The sequence below is a fragment of the Mycteria americana genome, chromosome 6 (assembly GCF_035582795.1).
Source record: "Mycteria americana isolate JAX WOST 10 ecotype Jacksonville Zoo and Gardens chromosome 6, USCA_MyAme_1.0, whole genome shotgun sequence".
NCBI lineage: Eukaryota > Metazoa > Chordata > Aves > Ciconiiformes > Ciconiidae > Mycteria > Mycteria americana.
This window is the reverse complement of record NC_134370.1, coordinates 22,979,694-23,000,062: the sequence shown is the minus strand read 5'-3', so window position 1 is coordinate 23,000,062 and position 20,369 is coordinate 22,979,694. Positions and strand designations below refer to the sequence as shown.

The following is a 20,369-nucleotide window of genomic DNA, read 5'->3' as shown; positions in this document are numbered from 1 at the left end:
ATGACTGACTTGCTCTCAGCATCTGTTTCTCTGGGTGTTAAAAATAAAAGAGAAATCAGCTGGAAGAAGATATCTCAGCCCCAGACCCCTCTGTGTCTCAAGCTCTCCAGAAACTTGCCCAGCCCTGTTGTATGGGATCTGGATTGGGTCCTGCACCGTGCTGGCCTCTCAGCTCATCTCCCCGTGTCCGAGCATCCCTACGCCGGCCGCGGGGACGGGGGAGTGCCCGCAGCGCTCGCCTGATGCGGGAGGCTGGGCCTCCCGGGGGGACTTCTCTGCACTGCCCTGGCTGCCCGCGCGCGCCGGGCAGCGCTGATCCCTGCCGCATGGGTTTGTGCGGATCTCACGTTGCTTCTGTGGGATACGCATCTTCCTGCCAAGGGGCGTGAGGCAGAAGTGGAACAAACTCTGCCTGTGCAGCATGGGAGCCCTGGCAGCCCTGCCATGAAGGGACCTGTATTCACTGCTGAGGCAGCTCTGCGTTTCTTAAGGGGTTCCTCTCATGCTGGTTTGGTCCCAAAACCTGCTAAGAATGGCTTGTGAGATACTGGGGCCGTCAAGCCTGAACCTCAGATCCTAACATAAACCTAATCAGGAGCGGCTACCAGCCCTCCTTGTGGTAGGGGTAATTATACCTCTCTCACCCTGAGGGGCCCTGAGAGGTCGCCCCGTGAGTGCTTATAAAAAGCTTTGAGCTTGTCTGCAGGGGGACACTAGGAAAAGCGAGTCTAAATCTAGACAAATTATCAATATCCTTTCCTTGCAGAGCACAACGCCAAGATAAAAGGCCAAAGGTGAACACCTCCCCTGTGAGCCCGAGCCCCTGCCAGAGCCAGGAGGGCATCAGGCTTGTCACCTCCCTGCCTCCTCCTGGCCCCCAGAGGGGACCGTATCGCTGCTGGTGTCCCCATTGTCCCTTCCTTATGCCCCCTCCCCTGCTCTGGCTGTGTGACAGACGGGGGCTACAGCCCCCCCTACTCCCACGCTTCCTTCCCCGGCTTGCAGACAAGCAGAGCAAATAAACCAGGCCCATGGACACAGAGTGTTAGCGTGTTAGGGACACAGCAGGGGAAGGAGGAACATGAAACCTCTATTGATCCCTTGAGGAATGATGTCCCTTCCTTATCTTATCAGATTCTCTTCACTCTTCAATTATAGTCTGTTGAAATTGGCCTCTTAACCCAAACAAGATAACCTGGGTAATGAGGAGAAGAGTGTGAGGGGAGGGGAGGGAAGAGGAGAGGAGAGGAGGACAGAGTCCAGTGCATTAAACTATGGCTATCATTAGAAATATCTCCTTTAGCGTAACCCCCTCTGCCCCCACTATCCCCAGGTATCCCCTTCTTGCATCATGCATCAGATGAACTAGAACACATCCACTCCCTGACAAATATATTATGCCATATACACCCCTCATTCCCTCAGATGCACTAGGTACCCCCAACAGGCACATGTCCCCACATTTGTACGTGGCATCTTCGTGTATATGTGTACCCGCCCTGCCATACACCTTCTGTGTTCACACATCTCAGCAGATGCCACTCTATTGTATGCACACTCACACATGTGTTTGTGTTACTGATGCTGCCCGTCTCAACCAGCTGCATTTCTCCTCAGCACGTTGGTGCTATGGCTGCCATAGCACCTTATCCCCAGGTCTACCCAAAAAGAACTGCTGACAAAGATATGAGCACTGCTAGGACCCCCCGCCCCATGCATCTGTTCACAGCCACAGTTCATCAGGGCATTCACACGACTGCCTTGCCATCGGGAAGCAGTCACGCGGAATCCTGTGCAGAGCCCCACAAAACTAGACAGGCTTCCCAAGATGTGTATTGCCGTGCCTTTGCTTGCCCCTATGACTCCCTGCATGTAACTGCAGAGTTAACGACACTGTTTCCATGGATAAGACTATTCTTAGTTCTTACACAGACCAGTAATACCTACTTGCTATAAGTCTATACTCCCAGCTGGACATGTTGCCCTAGTGATATGCCCACGCTCCTCCGCATACACATGTCATGGGGTATAGGGCATGTCTCGCCCAAATATCCATTACAGAGAAGATTGTCTGGTGGAACAATAGAGACTCAGCAGTCTATCTGCACAAATGCACCCAGGTTTCCATGCTCAAATTACTTCACTGTGCACAGAATGATCCAGGAGCACATTCAAATGGTGCAGAAGGTGCTTTCATTTTGGAAAGGTGGTGCTCTAAGCAGTACAAAGGCTTCGTTTACAGGGCTGGCACCCTCTTCTTGCACTCTTCTAAAGACTGTATTCCCCAGGATCACTTTATCCCCTGCCTTTCACTCTGCCAGGGGCATTTCCTTGTATACACATCCACCCGAAGTGGGCCACGCTCCCTTCCATTTCATGTCTCCCTGTGCCACCAGCTCTGCCAGTTTTGCCTGCCGGACACCAAGACCCATAGCGGGGTCACCCACAGGCATGTATTTTTCTTTAAATATCTGCAGGTCACAAAAATTCATGTAATCTGCAAAAGGGGGTTAGAATCATGGCAGTCATCTTTTTACAAATTTACACGTGCTCTCTCATGGGCAAGCATACAAACTCACCCATGCAGTTCCTCCCTGCTCTCCAGCTTGTGCACCTCACAAGAATCGGCACACAGCCAGATAGACTTGCTCTGTCCCCACCCTTGCTGCTGTGCTGCTGCACAGACCCCCGCCTCAGGCACACATGTAGCCTGAAATTGTTAAAGCCCCATAAGGGAGTTCGATGTCAATACTGGATGACTCTCTGCATCTTGTTTGCACAGTGGCCAAGACTGCCTTCTGTAAAACCACAGCAGGTCTGGTTTTGACACTATCCAAGTCGAATCTGCCTTAGCCTTTCACTCCATCCTTATCTCTTGCCCTTTCCTCCCCCAGCCCCACCCAGCTGTGCTCTCCACCCGCCCTGGAAGCTTGGTGTTGTGGCTGTCTGTCTGCCAGAGACAGCACCACAAACATTGTCTCTTCAAAACTCTAACTTTGCTGTTTGTTCCGAAGGGAGAGGGAATTTATGACATTCTTCATTTTCCACTCTGCCTCTGCTTGCACAGCCTTGGCCCATTTGTACGTAGCACATCCCAGTAATACACTTCCCCTATGCACTCAGTTTGCAAACATGATCTCCTTTTCTTCAGAAATATTATTCCTTCTTTTCCTCTTCTCTTCTACATCTCCTCCCTTCCCTATTGGTTTTATAAATAAGTGTATATGTATTTTTGTGTATGTATAATTTATGTATAAACGTATAATTTTTCAAGCTTGAAAGACTACATTTAAACGACCAAGAAAGGGCCTAAATTTAGGCAAATATTAACAGCAGGCACTACTACATAGCTACATTGTGCTGCGGTCTTTCTTGTTAAGGCAAATGACCAAAAATTGTTCTTAGGAGAATTTTTAGAGAAACATGAATATGTTGAAAGGTAGTAGTCCCTTTAAGAAGTGCCCAAATGTTAGTGCCCAAAGACTCTTATCGCAATGTTAAAGTGAGAGCTTGAAAACGGGCAGTGGGGTAATGAGGTTGCCCTCATATTTCAGCCCAGCTTGAAAAAAATGAGGACTAGTTCTGGGAATCAAAGGGCTGGGATATTAACCCTCCCTGACCAAAGAAATGGGTACTGTTATTGTTGCCAGAACCACCCGAACTACCCTGAAACTAGAGGCGGTGCAGGGCACCCTGTCTGACAGATATGTGAGGGTTTCTTTTGTGACTTTGTCATCTGGTTGTAATCTCTGCTTTTCCTTCTATAAATTAACGAACAGACATCAGTCTGCCTTGCAAAACATGGATACCACCCCTCTCAACTGAAATCCAGTGATGGGCATTTTGAGCAGAGCTGATAGCTATTCTTGATGCAATTTGCCTCACAACCAGAGATGGAAGTTTAACCCTGTGCCTTGGACCCTGCAAAGAGGGGAGGGTGCTTACCGTGGAAGCAAGAGGAACTGTTCAAAATGGAGCCAAAGGAATAAAACTACATCGGCCCCCAGGAGAGAACAATTAATAGAGGCAAACTCCAGCATATCTCTGTGTGTGTGCGTGTGTTGGGGGAGTTGCTAGAAGCCTGAGGAACAATATGCTGCGCAGATTTTAGAAACACTACAGGAACTGCAGAGCTAGGGGATGACAGCAGCAAGAAATGTCCTACTTCTATTTTTCATACAGGCAGAGACAAGCCACCAGAATCTCCCTTCCTGATTTAACAGTGAGGTTTGGGTAAATGTTTCATACATAGCATTTTCTGGGAAGCGTATCTGTGAACTCACAGTCCGTTAGCTCAGGCTTTTGGCACATCACTCTTTCTCCTCTCTGTCAAAACTGGTACACACATAAATCCCAAGCCAGACAGAGGACAAAGGAATATCCTTCCCCGACCACAATGAACTCCCGCATATGCTTCCTTTAGCCTACCAGCATTTTGTGTCACCATCTATGTGCCTGCCCAGAGAGACATGTTCCCTGCCATATACCGATATACGTAGTATCCAACCAGCAGGCGCATTTCCCCAAAGGTACCTATCTGCATTGCACTCATAGTGCCCATATAAATGTCCTATAAAAAAACGCAATATAACTCTGCTTTTTCCTTCCCCATACCCACCTCTGAACACATCAACCTTTCAAATTTGCCTACTATATATATAAACGTACCCTCTACGTTCCTCCTATCCCATCACTCCTCCTCAATATCTATATGGACAGATATATTCTGTCCATATGTCTCCAACACTTCATGCATACATCCTGTCATTCTTCACACCCCAACCACAGCTATTCCTCTCCTATGGCTCCAGGATTGAACTATTGTGTTGTCCATTTCCCAGCGACAAGGGGTCTAGTTGCAGGGTTATTGATTGGTTTTCATGCAGACAGATGGATCTGCCTTTGGTCTCCCCACCAAAATCCACCTCTGTACGGGCTGATTGTCACTGCTCCAGGGATAGGATTTCACCAGGAGACCACCCTCCATGCAAACATCCTTCACCCAGGCCACGGATGGTAATAAATGGAGTCAGGCTGAGCCATAATAAAAGCAATTGAGTGGGTTACCTGTGCAGACATGAGATTTATACCTCCTCATATTTGATGTGATTGTTTTATTGAGTTCTCAGTGCAGTTAGGATGCCATTTATTTATTTATTTATATGCCTACTTATCGGGGAAGAGTGGGGGAGGCTGTCGCAGTCTAGCTAGTGTTCAGCCTCCGTCTTGTCAGATATGAGCTCGAAGAAGAGGGGTGTCCAGTTTTGCTTTGCCTTTTACCTAGGCTTGGGCCTGGTGGGTGAGCCCTGGCCAGATATCTCATTTCCTATAACAGACAAAGATGTTTGTTTCAGGATCCCTGAAACCTTGAGGACTGTCTGAATTATGAACCTAGTAGAAGCTAAGAGGATGGCGTAAAGAAAGACGCGTGTTATGTGCTGATTTTCTAAAAGAACCTCTTGAAAGAAATTCCTATTTACGCTGTGCCTGTTTTGGACAATGGGCTGTGATCTATGCACAGAGCCTCTTTATGCTATTGCAATAGAAATAGTAAGCACCAGCATTGCTTCTGACTCTGCCATCACATGTGAGCGTTGAGAAATATTAGCAGGTGCAAATTGATTGGAAATGAATATTTGTAAGTGCACTCTGAGGAGTTTGGAAACCAAGTGATTACATTTGTGATTTTCAGCTGGGTAGATAGCCATATAAGTGCTACAAAATCAGCTCTCAGTTACTGGCACTAGAGAAAATTGGAGGCTAGTGCTGAATATCATACTGTCTAGTATTTCATCACAAGGCTAACGGTGTTTGTTGTGGGTTTTCCAGCTCCTCTAGTCAAGTGATAGCATGAGAATTTCAGTTCTCATTTAATAAAGTATGTTTCCAGTGCTTGTGGGGGCTTGAAAAGGGGCCTGTCAGCTCTCTGAAGTCTCAAAGGACTGCCTTGTTAAGGTGTTTTTAAAGTCATTTAATGGAAGTTAGATATCCAAATCCCTTTAAAAATTTAGGGTAGAAAAGAGAAAACAAGTAAAAACAAACCCACATTGTATTACAAGTACTCATTATTTTTATGCCAATTGCATGATTTAGGCTCTGCCTTGGCATTTTTAAACAGTTGGGACTGGTAAATATGGCCATGCGTGTGTAGACTTCAGTAGATTAACCGGGATTACAGTGGAAAAATCCTCATTCCTGTTAGCTCTCAGTTTAAAGAATGATTGTTTGGGAGAAAAACTCAAATCTTTCTGATGCTTTCAGGAGTAGTAATCATCATCACAGCCATCTACACACAGATGGAATTTCCTAGAGCCCTAGTTAGCTGCACAGATGTCAGGACAACGACAAATGCTTTTGAAAGCCTCTACCTTTCCATTTATAGAGACCTTCCCCAAAAATGGGATCCCTAAATATTTTGCTGATTGTAAGTAGCGAGCCTGAACTCCATTTGAATTTCAACATGCCTTAATTAAAGACCATGGCAAGTTAATCTAAGTGAAGCTCAGCCTTGTTCAACTGTTTTGAAGTCATATCTTTTTATTAAAGTAATATGGAAATCTTTTGTTTGAATGGGCTTTAGAATCAGAGACGGGTTTTTTTGGATATTTGATATACTGCTGAAAACACGACTTTGTTTTGTATGCATCATGTCATCATATCATAAAGGGTCCAGCTGGCCTGCTAGAGCATTATCTATCTCTTTAGCCAATGCCAAGATTATTTCTTATTGTATGTTTGCTTGTTATGAATACCATCTAGTTATATATATTCCAAGAAATCAGGAATTCCTGTGGGATGCAATTCCACAACTTAATGGACCTCCCTATCAGGAGATTCCTTCTGCTACCATTTAAATGTTTCCTTTCTTATTTCCCTCCCTTCATTCCTGGCTATGCTGTTTTGTTTAAACGTGAATAATTCCTTTCCTGTTGGAGGGACTGTGCCCTTCAGATCACTATATTGTTCTCACCACTTCGTCATTGCTTGGCCAAGCCACTTATATTTTCTCCTCTTTTCTCCCAAAGTCAAATGAGTTTTTCACATAATAGTGATTCTGGTAAATGAGGTTTAGCTCCCTAAGACTCATTCACCCAGCACTGAAATGCAGCTACCTCTATGGCAGAATGCAGCAATCATTCACTACATGCAAAATCTTGAAAATGTTTAACTTCCAACAAAAATCAAGCTTTCTCTACATCTATACAAAAAGGAAGGGCTGGGATTTTGGGGTGATAAAGAGACCGATGTGGTTCTGAACTTCGAGATTCACAGAACAGGGAGCTCAAAACTTCCCAGGCACAACTAATTTTACTTGCTAACTGCCTCTGTTGAGCTAATATCTTTGCAATATGAAAATTAGAAAAAATGCGGCTAGCTTATTGTAGTTCCCACCATACAACCTTCCAGTGACCAGATATGAGGAATAAGACAAAGAGAAATGCTGTGAGCATTCATTTACTCTTTCAGCTGCAGTAACATTGTCTGTAACCTCTGCTTTATGAGCCTGTCCTTTATTTGCAATGATAAAAAGAAGATAATACCAGGTTTGTGTCTGATGGAAAAGAATCTGAATTTAAAGGAGTATATTCCTTGTAACGAAGCCCTGTGTGACCCGACCGCATTCTTTGCTCAGCTGAAGGCAACTGGCAGCAGAAGTTTCTACCTTGAGAGCATCCCCTGATGCAGGAAATTGCATGGGAACCTTAGACTCAGCATCAGCAAAGTGAGAGGATCCCTGCTAGGATCCCGAGTTTCTTCTATGCACACTAAGAAGTGCCACATTACAAGACCTGGTAAACTCTGTTGGGTACTGTCGGACAGGTTTTCTTCACCCCTGCTTTGCACCAGCCCATTGTCAGTCAGAGGCTAATCCAGTCTACATGGCCAGTCTAATCCTTGGCCCCTCTATTGAGAAAACTCACATGTGGCTACTAAATACTGATGCTGGCGATAGGTTTGTGACACACACGCTTGCCGGTTAAAACTGTGCAATTCCCCGTGTTCACTGCAGACCATGCGGTTGTCACTACTTTTGGTCACTATGAACAAGCTGTCGTTAGAGATACTCTGCACTCTTCCAACTTCTCCCTAGACTCATTACCTGTCCTCCAGGAATTCCAGATTTGTTCGGTGGGAAAGACAGGGAGAGAGTCACCAGTGACTTTGGCCAGGGTGTGCTTTGGGGAAATTCTCAAGCGAGGCTAGCAAGAGTGACTCAGAAGGCTCTGTTTGCATAACATTGATTTCTTCCCCATATGACACAGCCCCTGTCCTTATATGCCTGCCTTTTGCCAGACTTGATTGTTTGTCTTGAAACGTTCCTTTTACCTCAATCGAGATTCTGTTCAATTCTATCTCCCCTGCATGGGCTAAAGCCTCAGCTGATGTAAAACAACCTCGTTCCAGTTTTGAACCTTTTCTCGTTACGTGTTGAACTCCATAGGCATTTTTAGTGAAACGTCATGCTGAGTTTTACAAAGGTATCTAAATACTGTTGTTTTCGTTTTACAGATGGCAAAGCAGCCTCATAAGGAGTCCGTGTGACCTGCCCAGGCTCAACCAGAAAGTTAATGGCAGAACTGGTAGGAGAAGTCTGATCTCATAATATGCCATTCTTTGCTCTAAACTACAGGCCTGCCCACGGCCACTGAAATTGGCCACATGCTCAATAATATTTCAATGTACAAATATATTTCACTGGTCATTATAACCTGAATCAATGTGTGTGACTTTCCGTATGTATTTTTAAAAAGCACATCATTATTGGAGACTTTAACCAGGAATCATTAGCCAATTGTTATATAATGAAACAGGAAACATCTCCCCAAACCAAGTGCTTAACACTAGAAATTAATGTATACCCGATACCTAAGAGAAGACTGAAAAAACATCTAACAGCTTGACTGAGATAATATATCCACTAAACTCTGTTCTCTGCCGTGGGTTATTAGTTAGGTCTACTCTCAGGAACTCGGGGTTCAAACCGTACCCAGAAGGCTGACTGAACTCCGTAATGCTTTGGCTTCAGCATTCCTTGCATAAGGACTAACTGGGGGTCCTTAGTACTGAACCCAGCCGCAGGACAGCTGGGATAGAGGGACAGATTGTGGGGGAGGGTGTTTTGCTTTGCCTTTCTGGACCAGTAAGGAATTCATTAATTGAAAAGAAGCAGGAAATAATGCTTAAACTACAGTGTCCATTGCATCACTTGCTACGTAACCGTGAACGTGTGTCCATGATGTGCTCCATCCTGTTCCTACTAAAGTACACTGTCTAATTCAAAAGATTTTTCTGGGGTGATTATTATCTCATGAAACCTGTGTTCTTAGCCTAACTGTACGTGCCGCAAAACAAAGGAAGAATTCTCATTAACATCTGCTTCTAAGTTCATACTTAGGAGATTGCCGCAAGGCTTACAGCAGTGCCTAAATCCAGTTGCAATATTCTAACCCAAAGTGACCAAAGAGAACTTGTTTATAGTCATATGATAGATGGAGAAGTTCGGGCTAGCAGGGTGCTCAAGAAGCAAGGTGCTCAAGTGATTTAAAGTAAGCATTAATTGCTTACCAAAGAACTAAGAGCTTCTGTCGCTTGCCTGCTTCTCAATTACATGCACTGTGTATGTGTGTGTGTTTACATATATGCATGTATATATACACACATATGTATATGTATGTGCGTATTACCTACACATACACAATAGGTTTATACTGTGTAGTACCTAATGTATCAAGCGGGAACAGGAAAGCCCCCAGTCCAGAGATAACTGCTCTGTCTTGATCCTGTCAGTTCTGGTGCACTTCGCTTATTAACTAGTATACTCTCTAGACTTTTTTGCCATAATTAAAGGAAAACTACCGCATAGCAGAAGACTTCAATTTTTTTCCTGAATCTTGACAGGGTAGTTAAGTCATGTTTTTCACCAGAGTTTGCATCTAGCCTTTATCTGCATGAGTTTGGTATGAACAAGTTTCCAATAAATCTCAATACTGAATCACATGTCGTCCCAAAAGCGTCCTGATATTCTCAGTGCAATACTGACAGATCAGTGCAATGTAGGCACACAGAATTCATGTATCACAAAAAATAATTAATGGAAAATAGATTTTAAAAATGTTTTAGGGAGACTTTAAAAATGGAACTGAAACAGCGTTGTTTTGTAGTCTCTCACCCAAAAGCCTTTGTTAATGTTAGACTAATCCCCAGAAAGAAAGAAAATAAAATGTAATTAATACATTTTCAGAAAATTTTATAATAACCAAAAGTAATTTTTTTCCATGTACAAGGACATCTCCATTTTGAAGTGCAGTATTCACAGTCTGTCTAGGGACATAGGTAACTTCTATTTCTGTAAATGCCTCACAGTCTCAAGATGTTAAACCGCGCATGGATATAGCTCTAAGTTCTGGACACGGGGCCAATGCAGATTTTGGTTTGGAAACTCCACATTTTGGAAAAATAAGACAGATATTTCTAGAAGGTTGGTTTTTAAAACTGTCATCTATCTGAAGCTGCTCAGAGAGTCAGAGTGTTAGATTAATTCTAATTTGTGATCATACCACAGGTAAGGGACATGCTGTTGCAAAGGATTGACCCAATTCTGTACGTGTATTTTGACAATGGGAGAGAGAAAAATGTATATTTAAATTGTGAACTTAGACCCCTCTTTGCATTTTGTGAGTTTTGTGAGCTGGAGTCACAAAAGTCACTGGAGTGATGAAGCTTACGCTGTACTCCGCAGCGCCAGGATTGGGCCCTATATACTCGCTATTTCCTATTCCTCCGCAATTTTTTCCCAGTTCGCTGTCCTGTTCTTCCCTAGCACAGACTTGCAAATTTTATGACCTGTGATATGATGGGCTCACTTTCTCACGGATGTGACTTTTGGGGAGCCTCACACAAAGGTGAACAGTGGGAAGTTGGGCCTGACTTTTTAAAAGGAATGGACTTAGTCATATGAAGCCAAAATATTCTTGTGCCTTGGTGACTACACACTCAAATGCCATTGCAGTATGAATCCAACATGGTGGGTCACAGCTGAGCCTCTTTAATATAATAATACTTAGCAGCTACGAAGCACTTGTCCTTCTCAAAGCATTTTATAAGCACAATCTAACTGACATCTGTTCCCACCTCCTTCTGAGAACGATCAGTTTTCATTTCCAGGGTGGGGAAACTGAGGTACAAAACCCCCAAAGCCCTGCCACAAACTGGTCGCAAAGGTGGGAGCAAAACCTGGCGCTCAGCCTTCTGCCCGGGACACCGCAACCCAGACACAAGGCGTCGGGTCCAGCAGGCATCAGGCTGAGACATGAGTGACATTTGGATGCTAACACCCCTTGAGCTAGCCCAAGTATACATGCGTGTCGGGTCCGTATATGCTGTTCTTCCAAAGAGCCCACAGCCATTCCTCTGGAGTTTGGTACCACCAGCTTAATTCCTCCCAGGGATAGCTGGCTGTCCTTCCGCAGCTGCCTTTGTAAGGTGTCTGAATGTCAAACTGTTATTATTTCAATACCTGACTGAGAGAGTAACAGAGACCTGGAGGTTTTTTAGGAGGGTGTATAATTAGCCGATCAGTATTATGTTACCCTGTTCATAACTTAATAACCATTTTAATACAGATGGCACACACAGGGATAATTTCCTAGGGTAGCCTAGCAGTATATTACAGAGACAGTGTGTCTGAGGGAATCTTTCTTAGCCAAGGTACATTCCACTAGCTAATTCTACCTGCTGTTTTCAAGATGATTTGGGATAATTCCATATCATTTGCAAAATATTAAAACCCATTTATATAGGATGCCAGATTTAGAAATACACAGTCTGAGTTATTAGACATATTTTGATAAATCTGCCATGAAAAACGCAAGACAAAAAATACCACTGTGTTTTCCCTGCTATTTATTTTTTGCTTCCCTTGCTATAAATACGCCAGGTTTAAAAAAAAAATCTGGCTAAACTTGTTATATATCAAAAGGGCCAATATACTGACTTGTGCGTTTTTATCTATGCGGACACTACAAAAGCCTGCGTGCGTATTTACATATAGCCTATATACATTTATTTGAGTGGGAAGCGTCATATATTTGGGATTGCGTGCAAAATATCATGCATTCTTACTCTGTCGGTGAGGTATTTCGTGCCTATGTATGTCCCCTTTGCAAATACCCCTGTGTTACTCTGTTTCTAGAGGTTGTATTTCTGTGGGCATAGTCAAGGTATCTGTACGTACATCACACTGAAACAGCATAATTAGTTTTACTGTGTGCGTAAGAGTGTTGTGCGTTGCCAAAGTGTGAAGATCCGATATATGTTGCGTTTGAATGTGCAGGCATGTGAACAGCCTGAGCGCTCTGCAGTGTGTTAGCACCTGATTGCATCTATCACCGGCCTTTTTCTCCTGCATCGATCCTTTTTTTTTTGCCTGTCTTACGCTTATTTTTGTCGCCTCAAACCTGAGACCAAATCTGAGTCCCTCCACCAACAAAAGTCGCACGCTGACAGCTGGGGGAGGAGACGGGGGAAATCGTTCGCTAGTGCTGAATCGACCCTGCTGCTTCCCAGCCTCCTGCCAGGGCAGGGATCGGCCCGAGCCGGGAGCCGCGGGGACCGCGGGGCGCAGCGCTCCCCAGCCGGGGAAGGGGCCGCCTTCCAAGTTTAGCCGTTCCCTCGGGCTAGCGACGAGGAGTGAGCCGGGGGGAGCGGGTGCAAGGGAAGCCTTCCTCCAGCACTCAGGGGCTCGGGGCTGCGAGCCCGGCTTGGCAGCGGATAACGACAGCTTTTCGGTTCAGAGCCCCAATACCCTGGCAAGGCTGGCGGTCGCTTACACCCCGGGAGGGGTGTTGGGGGGACAGGCGAAAACCCGGCCCCGCCGCCCGTCACCCCGCCAGCCCGAGCAGCCCCCAGACCTCGCGGCACGGCCGGGCTGCTCGGCGGGGAGCATCTCCGCTCCCGCAGCAGCGCTGCCCGCCCCGGGCCAGGCGGCAGGCGCAAGCCGCAGCCCGGCGGCGCACAGCAGCGAGCCCCGGGGCAGACCCGCTCCCCCGCTGCCCGGGCCGGGCGGGGGCAGCCGGCTGCGGCCCCACTGCCCGGGACTGGGCTCGGGGGCCACGGCGGGGCCGGGGAGCGCCCGCGGGGCCGGGGCCGGGGGCTGGCGGGCCGTGCCCAGGGGTCCCGCTGCGGGCGGGGGGCTGGAGCAAGCTGGATCTAACCTGACCGAGGGAGGATTGGGCCGTCCGCGCTGTCGAGAGGGGTTTTATGGGGCCGTAAAGAGGCGACTGGGCCGCGAGCAGGGCTGCGGGGCTGCTCATACCTGTTTATGGAGGAGACGCTGGGGACCGTGTCGTTGTCGCAGATGCCCTCGGCCAGTAGCCTGTCCCGGATCTCCCAGGCGAACATTGTCGGGTTTTGTCTCTTGTACTCGGCGATTTTATCCACTACTTTGGGGGTCGCCACTTTGGGTTTGGAGCCGCCGATCACGCCGGGCTTGATGCTCCCCGTCTCGTAATACCTGCACAAAGGACGGTCAGTGACCTGCCCTGCCCGCAACAGCCCCGCCGTCCCCCAGCTCCCGGTGCCCGGCTGCCCCTCGGAGCGCCCCGCGGCCCCCGGCCCCGCGCCCCACCTCGGCTTCGGCCCGCCGGTGCGCGGCGTCGGGCGGCGGCGGCTCGGGTGCCGCATGGCGCGGCTCCGCGGGGCGCCGGGCCGCCTGGGGCTGGGGCTGGGGCTGGGGGAGGCCCTTCTCCTCTCCAGGGCTCGCTCCCGCTCGCCTTTTTTTTTTCCTCCTTTTTTTTTTCCCCTCCTTTTTTTCTGTGTGAGAAGCGAGGGGCGCTGGGCTGGTCGCTGCCTCCCCCTTCCCCCGCCTTGCACGCACACACTCGTTTCAGGCCCGGGGATCGGGAAACAAAACAGAAACCCTTGCTCCGATGCGGCCGGCCGGAGGCGAAGCCCGCCGACCGCGGGGCCGGGCCGGGCGGCCGGGGAGGGGGCGCGGGGAGCGGGCAGTGCCGGGCTCGCACCCTTCGCCCCCGGCTCTCCCGGCCGGTTTCTCCCCGCCGCCGCGCTCCGCTCGCCGCGCTCGGGGCGCCGGCAGGGCTGGGGGTGCGGGAACGCGGTTTAGCCCCCCCCACCCCGGTCCCTCGGAAGCGGGTGCTCGTACGGGGCGGCTCCAGCCCCTCTCCCCGTTAGCTCTGCTGGCGGCAGCGGCTCTGACCCGTCCCTTGCAGAGGGCACGGCGGCGCGCACACCGCAGGCACCGGCGGCTGGGGCTCTGCCGCCTGCTGACGCCGCTCCGCATGCGAGCGGCCGGGCCCGGGGGCGCCGGGTCCCCCCCGGCCTGCCTCTGGCGATATTTCACCCCGCATTTGGCGGCGATCGGTTACCGCGGGTATCCATGTATTTGCCCCGTTGTTTATTTGTTTACCCGTGTATTTGCGAAGGCCGCTCACGGATTGTTGTGAGTTGGGGGATTGTTGTTGTTTTGTCGTTCCTTCGTTCTTTCTTCCCCCGTCCCTTCTCTTTCCCGCCCTCCCGCCCACCCCTCGCAAATTGTTTCCCTTCCCAGGAGTTTCCAAACACCGCCGGGGGGTGAAGCACGTCCTTCCCGCCTGGAGGAGGGGGCCCTGCTTAGCCGCGGGCTCCCACGGCGCGGAGGCGGCGGGGAGAGCCCGGCGCCGCGGGAGGGGCGGGAGGTCACCCCGGAGCGGGGAAGGGATGCACCGGCGCCGTCCCAGGGGAGGGGAAGGAGCTGCCTCTTTCCTTACCTGCCCAGAATCTTGCTGACACAACCGTGGCTGACCCGCAGCTGCCTGGAAATGTCACAGGGTCGTACCCCCTGGTGAGCCAGCTCCACTATCCTTTGTCTCACCACGTCAGGTAGGGGCCTGCCGTTCACAAACACCCCCCCGAGCTGGTTCACACCCCCGTGCCCTGCTGGGGAAAGAGAAATAAAAAAAACACAACAACCCACGCACACCAGAAACACACCGTTAGTCGTGGATTCTTCGCCACTCGTACTGCAAAATCTCCAGTCACTACAGATGGATGGAGGTGATGGCGGGGGGCCGAGAGGGGGGAACAAGACGTGGGGGAGAGAGAGAAGAAGGGAGAAAGAGAGGAAGAAAGGGGAAACACGGAGAAAGAGAGGAAGACAGAGGAAACAGGGAGAAAGAGAGGAAGAAAGAGGAAACAGGGAGAAAGAGAATGAGAGAGAGAAGGAAAGATAAAGAGAAGGAAAGATAAAGAGAGAAGGAAAGATAAAGAGAGAAGGAAAAGAAAAAGGAAGAAAGGAAAACGAGCGAGAAAGGAAGAAAGGAAAGAGGAAGGAAGAAAGAGAGAGGAGGAGACATGGGAAGGAAAGAGAAGGCAGAGTGAATTTTCCCGAGCCGGAGGCTAGCCGGGGACTGTCCCCCCCGTACGCCGTCTCCCCTCCCAGGGCCGGAGAGCACCTCTCCCTCCCGCGGTCCCCGCCCGGGACGCCGGAACGGCGGCTTCTCGGGGCCATTGTGGCGGGGCCAGGACGGAGGCAGCGCCCGCCCCAAGAGTTGGGGAGAGATGCGCTCCCGAACTCCGGAGCTGAGCTGCTTAGCGGCTCCGGGCGGACCCCGCCGCAGTCCCCCTTCTCTCTACTCTTGGGCTTTTCCTCTCTCCTTTCATTTTCTTTCCGCGATTTTCTATCACATTGTCCATTACAGTTACTGGCGAACCCCGCCCTCCCGCACCCCGCGGCATGTCCCCCATGCAACGCGTCCTCTCCCGTTCTTTTCGGATGCGAGTTGAAGGGATTCAGCAAGAAAAAGAGAAAGGGGAAGAAATGTAGGGACAGGGAGGGAGAGAGAAAGAAAATATTCTGTGTCCCGCGGCCGGTGTTCGTTTACAGACAGACCCTCTCTCTCCTCAGCTTTCGATCTTTAAAGGACAAATCCTCCAGTAAAAAAAAAAAAATAAATCTACCAGACTCGCACGGTTCCGTCTTCCCCCCCCCGCCCCCAATCTAATTCAGGGAGAATTTAAAATGCTCCGTTTCCCGCTGTTCCCCCCCTTTCCAGGCAAAAACCGCGGTCTCTCGGGTAAGTCTGCTAGGATAGCTTTTTCCCCGACCTTTCTCCATCTCGAGAAATAACTTTGGGGAAAAAATAAGTATGCACCTGCTGAGCACGGGCAGGAGGAACGGAGTGGCGGGAATAAAGGGAACTGTCTCCCCTCGGGACCCAGCAGGACGGGCGGCTGTGCACCGCCCGCACCTGGGCCGGTCCGCGGTAGGGACGGGAGCGGGTCGCCGGTGCCCGGGCGTGCGGGGAGCTGCGCAGGGGCAGGCGGTGCGGCTCCGCTGGCGCTGCTCCCTGGGCGTCTCTATCTCCGGAATATCCAGCTGATATAGCTGTGGAGTGCACACTGTATTAAAGCTTTCCTTTCACACAACCCTAACCTCCTGTATCTTCCTCGCCAAGAGATCTTAGTTCGTTTTGCAGTTTGCTGAAAAATGATCTGTTTGTATTTTCGCTGAGGTTTTTTTCTCCCCTGCTTCTGACACTGACTTATTGGCTCTGAACTTAGTGGAAACTCTCATTGCCCTGCGATCGATCCAGGTCCTTTCACACAAATAGAGTTTTTTCCATCTCCCCCACCCCTGCAGTAACACCTCCACGTATCCCCTCCCAGCCGCCTCGGCCAGGGCGCCGGCCGGCTTCCCCATCCCTTCCCCGATGAGTCGGGGTTATTTGTTGCGTTCTTTTGTTAGTCTTTCTTAAAACATATTTAGGCTTTCTGGGGGGAGGGGGGATATTTATCTTTCCCCACTAAAACCCGCGGGTATATGTCGCTTGTGTTTTCTTCATTTGTCCAGAAGCCCTCCTGCACATGTTGCCTCTAAAGTTACAAGACAGCAATTTCCTCGGCAACTCCGTGATAAATAATTCAAAGCACCTTTTATAACTCGCATTACAAAGTATTAAAAGGCAACAGATGCAAAAAAGATTAAAAATTAATAATTCAAATTATTGCAGCCCGGATATTTTTCACACGAGTTCGTTTTGCTCTGCCCCGTGCTTTTCTAAGGTTATTTCTATCAGAGCAGTGAGATATTTACGTGTATTTATCTGCGTGTAAGTGCCGGCGTCTGTGTGTGCACATACTCAGCCGGCCGTACCGCCTTCGTACGGACGGTGTTTTGCTGCCTCTGTGCCCGTACGTATTTTAATTGGTTGCTAATATCTAGGTCTGTAGCTCTGGAAATACATTTTAGGGAACAAATCAAATGTTGATTTTATTTGTTTTTTTTTTAATCGGAAGCCACAATTGTTCACGAATCTCATTGGAGTTGTTTTAAACACCAGAGACAGCGAAACGCCTCTTTCGGCTGCCTGCATGTTCCGGAGCCTACCGGAGGCAGAACTGCTGCAGCTGCGCCTGCAAGCAGGTCGCACCGCTGCAAACTAAAAATAACGTCTCATGCACGGACTATTTTCTGTTAAAGGTCTTCGAAAATTAAAGCCTACATTTTAAGCAATGTACCCTGGAAATCATTGATTTGGAAACAGGAAGGCAGGTACCTACAGCCACGGTTGGGGATCTGACCATGGGCTTGTATTTCTGCGCCTTCCTTCTCACGGCAAAATCGGGTTTTTTTAAACTTCAAGCATTTCCATTTTTTTACCTTTTCGGTTTGTGTTTATACGGCGGGCAGGGCGTGTCCTCAAAAGTTTCGGTGTCAAAAGTTACAAATTGCTCTTAATTATTCATTTCCTGACTCAAGATGCTCTCGATCTCGGCTTTCTATTTGTATTTCTTTCTCTAATTTAAATCTCGGAATTATTTTCCCTCCGTGCGGTGAAATTAAAATCCCTGAAAATTCCTTGTTACGGTCCCTGGCAAAGGGGTCTTTCGCTTTCCTTCGCCCCCCTTTTAGAGAAGTGTTCTTTAAAGTGAAAATGTGTCACGAACGCCCTTTCCTCCGTGCCAGGAATGCATTTAAAATGCACGCCGGGGACCTGGTAAATAAACCAGGAGGGACCGTGACTTCTCGGGAGCCTCCGAAGCCGCCAGATCTCCCAGCCGTGCGATTGTCCTATTTTTCCCGCAGTCCAGCCCTTCACCAAACCGCACCAAACCGAAGCACGGAACAGCCACCGACCACCCCGCCATTAACTTGGAACTGCCGTCTCCCCTCTCTGCCACTGAAATCCGAAGTCAAAGCGAACAGCAACAGACCGCGGGGGAAGCTGTGGGCTTAGAGCCACGCAGGGCTGCGGGAAGCCCCGGCCCGGCGGGGCAGGGGCAGGGAGAGGGTCCAGCCCGGGGGCTGACACGGGTCGGAATAAACTCGTGCTGTCGGCGGGGCGAGGGGAAGGTGCCTCTGCGGAGGGAAGATCTGGTTCGGGGGGGTTTCCTCCGCACACACACGGCACCCAGCACGGGCACAGCCGCACACCGCTCCCGGCCCCCCGGGCTGGGGGTCCCGGCCCCCGCCCCGCCGCCGGCACGGAGCCCTGCTTCCCCCGGGCCCGGGGCTGGCCGGGACCCTCGCTCTGCCGCCGGGGCCGACGGTGCCCGTCCTGCCTTCTGAACGCCCCTCTAAGCCCGGTTCGGCCAGGGGAGGAGAGGCTGGCGGTGAAAGGATGGACCTGGAGGAGGGTCAGGTGAGGAAGAATGGCCGGGGAAGGAGGGATGGAGGGATGAGAAGGAGGGAGAGCAGCGGAAGGAGCCGGGCTCCAGTACTCACGGTGCATTGCTGAGAAGGGGTCTGCCTTGCAGTGCATATCCATGGGGAGGCAAAGGAAGGGGAAGAAATCGGCTGAAGCCGCCGTGTCGCCTCTAAAACTCAACTTCAAGACTTAGGGGAGAAAAAAAATAACAAAAAAAACAAACCAAACCAAAGCAAAACAAAAAAACACACAAGGAGAGGAGAGGAGGGGAGCGGCGGGGTGCGCTGGCCCCCCTGCCCGGCGGAGCGGGGAGCGAAGTACTTTCCGGCGGGCGGGAGGGCTGCGCCGGCTCTGGGGGCCGGGGCGGCGGGGCCGGCGGAGTCAGCAGGGTCCGTGGGAGCGAGGGGCTGGCGGCGCCGGGGGGCAGGCGGGTGTCATGGCTGGGAGGGCTCAGAGCATCCCCGGCGGCGGGGAGGGGGTGCCGGAGCAAGGTGCGGCCGGCGGCCAGGCGGCAGAAGGCGCAGGAGGACGCGGCTCTCCCTCCTCCTCCTCCTCCTCCTCCCGCGGTCCGGGGCTAGTTCATTTAAGTTCAAAGCGGAGTAGCAATCCCCGGGAAAGCTGCGAGCGGCGGGCGGGCGCGCCCCCTCCTCTCGGCCGGGCGGAGGATCCGGCGCCCGGCGGACTTTCGCCCGAGGTGGGAAGTGCTTGCGAGGAGCCGGGGCCGGAGACTGGAGCCTCCGCTCCCGGTGTGTGTCTCTCTAAAAGCCGCAGCGCCCTCAGCCCCCCGCCCGCCTCCCCGGAGATGGATGACTTGTCAGACAAAGGCAATAGATTCCGACACTCTCTGATTCGCCAGCGCGCCGAGCCGAGCGCGGCCAGGAGAGGAGAGGAGAGGAGAGAGAGGGAGAGGAGAGAGGAGAGAGAGGGGAGAGGAGAGAGGGGAGAGGAGAGGAGGGCCGGGCCGGCGGCGCTCGGCGCGGGGGGGCCGCCGCCTTCGGGACCCGGCGGCGGGGGAGCCCCGGCCGCCCGCCCCGGAGCGCCCCGGGCCACGCGTGTGCGGGGCGGCGGCGCCCCTGCCCGGCCCGCGGGAAGGGGCTGGAGCCCCGCTTTGTTGTCGCTTGCGGCTCTGGACCTTTAACTCCCTTGTTTAGCACACGCACACGCACGCACACACGGCTTGGTAGTCGCATCTCCCTTCTCACGCCCCGCTCTTTTTTGCCGGAGACTTTACTCGGGGCGAAACGGGAGAGGGGGATTCGATGCACGTCAAGGCTTCCGTGGTGTGCGGCTTGGCGTGGGAGACGGACGGGGAGAGAGAGGGGAAAGGGAATCGGAGAGAGACAGAGAGAGGGGGGAGAGATCAAGAGAGAAAGACATAAAGAAGAAAAAGAAAGAAAAATAAATAGAGGCTAGAGGGACCGAGAGAGCGAGCGAAAGGGCGAAAGAGAGAAAGAACGAGAGAACGAGAACGAAAGAAAGAAAGAGAAAGAAAGAAAGGAAAGAAAGAAAGCTTCTTGCACCTCTTTGAACCAAGAGGTTGGGCCCATTTCAATCATTGCAAAGTTTCCCCTCACGCACATTTGGGAAAATAACAGCAAATCCAGCCTCCCACTTCCCGCATCTCTGCGGCTTTTTTCTTTTTTTAATGCTAGAGTGGGATTTAAGAATTATTTGACAAATAAGTCTACGGCTAAAATAGACGTGGCTTTGACCTAGCAGAGTGGC

General features: G+C 50.5%; 1 protein-coding gene and 1 long non-coding RNA gene across 7 annotated transcripts in view; one reads left to right on the top strand and one right to left on the bottom strand.

Moving 5' to 3' along the window:
• The window catches only part of LOC142411305 (uncharacterized), a 192,246-nt gene extending 183,418 nt beyond the window's left edge, over positions 1 to 8,828 (top strand). The window contains exon 4 of the long non-coding RNA XR_012776157.1: positions 8,512 to 8,828. This is a non-coding gene — a long non-coding RNA (uncharacterized LOC142411305). The remainder of the gene's footprint in view (positions 1 to 8,511) is intronic.
• Positions 1 to 18,779, bottom strand: part of PAX2 (paired box 2) — an 88,659-nt gene extending 69,880 nt beyond the window's left edge. For 3 of the 6 annotated variants that reach the window (XM_075505003.1, XM_075505002.1, XM_075505001.1), the window contains exons 1-3: positions 18,722 to 18,764; positions 14,766 to 14,934; positions 13,316 to 13,513 (exon numbers count right to left, since the gene is read on the bottom strand). In XM_075505003.1, the coding sequence (XP_075361118.1) occupies positions 13,316 to 13,513; positions 14,766 to 14,934; positions 18,722 to 18,764 (410 nt within the window). Of the gene's footprint in view, positions 1 to 13,315; positions 13,514 to 14,765; positions 14,935 to 18,721 lie in introns of all 6 variants that reach the window. The other 3 variants (XM_075505004.1, XM_075505005.1, XM_075505006.1) reach the window with 2 other exon arrangements.
• Between the last annotated feature and the right edge of the window lie 1,590 nt (positions 18,780 to 20,369).